Source organism: Sinocyclocheilus grahami, unplaced genomic scaffold, assembly GCF_001515645.1.
Source record: "Sinocyclocheilus grahami isolate Dianchi unplaced genomic scaffold, SAMN03320097.WGS_v1.1 scaffold70.1, whole genome shotgun sequence".
NCBI classification, from domain to species: domain Eukaryota; kingdom Metazoa; phylum Chordata; class Actinopteri; order Cypriniformes; family Cyprinidae; genus Sinocyclocheilus; species Sinocyclocheilus grahami.
Window position 1 is genome coordinate 1,924,960 of NW_015505249.1, and position 2,795 is coordinate 1,927,754.

At 34.1% G+C, this 2,795-nt stretch overlaps 1 protein-coding gene across 1 annotated transcript in view; it reads right to left on the bottom strand.

Annotated features, from left to right (window-relative positions):
* The window catches only part of LOC107585446 (tyrosine-protein kinase Mer-like), a 35,997-nt gene that overhangs the window by 6,551 nt on the left and 26,651 nt on the right, over positions 1 to 2,795 (bottom strand). The window contains exons 9-14 of the mRNA XM_016272463.1: positions 2,273 to 2,361; positions 2,080 to 2,175; positions 1,922 to 2,002; positions 1,048 to 1,140; positions 789 to 907; positions 584 to 693 (exon numbers count right to left, since the gene is read on the bottom strand). Of these exons, the coding sequence (XP_016127949.1) occupies positions 584 to 693; positions 789 to 907; positions 1,048 to 1,140; positions 1,922 to 2,002; positions 2,080 to 2,175; positions 2,273 to 2,361 (588 nt within the window). The remainder of the gene's footprint in view (positions 1 to 583; positions 694 to 788; positions 908 to 1,047; positions 1,141 to 1,921; positions 2,003 to 2,079; positions 2,176 to 2,272; positions 2,362 to 2,795) is intronic.

Below are 2,795 nucleotides of genomic sequence, written 5' to 3' on the forward strand. Positions count from 1 at the left end.
CACCTATCTCTCAAATGGACCATTGACACTCCTAATTGAGATTGTAGATAGAGTGTCAATGGTCCATTTGAGAGATAGGTGGCGGTAATGCACTTATAAGTCTGTGATCCGCCGTAAAGCAAGAAGAAAAAGAAGCCTCACACGCTCAGGACAGTTCAGACTTTGCAGTGTTTCAGAGGTAAAAAATTATTTAAATACTGTTCAGTTTCTTGCACAGACCGATCGTTTCGTGTCTTTACACATCAATGTATCGTCTCGAGCCACAGTGTTTAATTTGGTTTTGTTTATGTATGTTTTTTTTGACTCTCAAAGCCGTGATTCCCATTCACTTCCATTATAAGACTGACAGACTGCAACGGTTTGAGTTAAAAATCTTAGCTAAGAACTTCATTTGGACAACTTTAAAGGCGATTTTCTCAATATTTAGATTTTTTTGCACCCTCAGATTCCAGATCAATGAAAAGCATATTCATTCAGCTTTGAGATGCTGTATAAATCTCAATTTCAGAAAATGACTGGTTTTGTAGTCCAGGGTTACTCTGGCGCTACTCTGACTAAGAGACTGTAAGTTCAGGACACATACATGCAGTTGCGTGCTGCCAGGTCCCGGTGGAGGAAGTTTCTGCCGCTGAGATACTCCATTCCTTGAGCGATGCCAATCATGAACTTCAGGAGCATCTGCGTAGGGAGATACTGGAAATACAACACCACTTCCTATTAGACCGTCACAGTTTGGTTCATGCATGTAGTAGACAAACAGTAAAGTTGTTGTTTTTTTGCCATCTTACCACAGGATCTTCCCTGAGACGGGAGCGAAGGAGGAAGCTGTGCAGGTCTCCATACTTCATGAAGGGAAGAACAACCATCGGTTTAGGAAAGTGGCCTGAAACAACCTCTAAACAAACACCTGTGTGAACAAATCAACATTATAACAAAAGATTAACATCATTTTTCTGAACATATTATGGATTTGAACACTATTTCATATGAATATCAGATTGTTTTTATTCTATTTGTTAATAATGAGCATTCAGGCATGTTTCTTACCCAAGAGTCTGATGACGTTAGGATGGTGAAAATCCTTCATGCAAGCAGCTTCATTCAGAAACTCTTCGATCTCTCTCTGGGAGAAGTTATCCACTGAAAGAGGCAGAAATCAATGATTCATATCTTTTATTATATTCTCTTCTTGGCCTATCTAGCTATACAGATATTTCATCTAATATACGTTTAGTGCCTCTGCAGGCCCTTGTAATGATCTATACAGGTAGCTGTTAGATTAGTTCATGCTACTTGAATCAAGTGTTGAATATGTGGCTAATATATTACCATAAAATCAGCTCTAAAATCACTAAAACAAGAGTACTTCAAAATGCTAAAACTAGCAATATCCAGATTAATATCCAGTTTCTATCAATATCCAGATTAAAAATGTCCCACCACTGAGTCACGGAAGATGCACAGTTAACATTTATGACATAATTTACAGACACTTTTGTATTTGATGTTGATTTGATTTTAGGGAACGCTCACAATTGGTTATACTGAGAATTAATTTTTTGAAGAATTTATTTAAATGAAGTTATTTACATACATTAATAAGATTCTCTCATTAAAAAAACCTAAAAAAAAAGATCTGGGTGCAAATATGGCAATAACTAAAATTGTAATATAATTTAAAAAATGCAATAATAAAATAAAAACATACAGACAAATAATTTAAAAATTGCAAAATATATATATATTTTTCAAAATAAAATAAAATACTTAAAACTTAAACATTTTTAAAATAACAACAACAACAACAACAATAAATGTAATACTTTTTAAAATAATAAAAAAACAACTAATTTTAAATAAAATAACTACAAACTGAAATTAAAATGACTTTCATTTTTGAAACCCAAAAATTTGAACTCACATTTCATGGTCTTGACGGCAACTTTTTCCGACATCCCATCAGGTTGTTTGAGATGCCCCTCCATCACAGACCCAAACTCACCTGTAAGAGAGACATCAGGTCATTAGCTACATCGGACACGAGCTGCAACACATCACCCCACCAGACTGCGTTCTCACCTTCTCCGAGGACTTTACCGATGGACAGCAGGTTCCTCATGATCATCACATCCTGGAGTTTGCCCTGAAGCTCACTGCTAATGCCCAGACTGGCAACTAAGAGAATGAAGAAATACTTTATAATCTATAACACATACTTTTTTGGAAACTGGACACAGGCAGTTGATAAATACACTAATAATGCTTGACGTACGTGTGATTTCGATGGCTGAGCGGTTGTAGGATCTCTGAGGTCTGTACTCAACATTAGGAATGAGTTTATCGTCAGGGCCGAACAAACACCTGTAGAGGGCGCCGGTGATATACATTTATACATAAACAGACCTGACAACCACACAACAATTCGACATGACATAAAAAAAATTAAACAAAGCCCTTAATTTAGAACCTCATGATATTTTACTTTGTTATCACAACCCATCTTTTTCTGTTAAACACATTATTTACATTATTAATCTGTTAATTATCTTAGCAAAGTTTTATATTCAAAAGTCAAAAGTAATTAAAAAGAAACCATCATATATTACATTTTGTAACGCTGATCTTAAAATATACTTTGAAACCCTTTCTAATATGAGATCACAAAATAAGAAGTTTATAAAAACAATACAAATTCTAAAGCTTTTTAAATTTAAACTGCCTTAATGAATGTATAATTTTTTTATCCTGTTATTTTATATATATATATATATATATATATATATATATATATATAT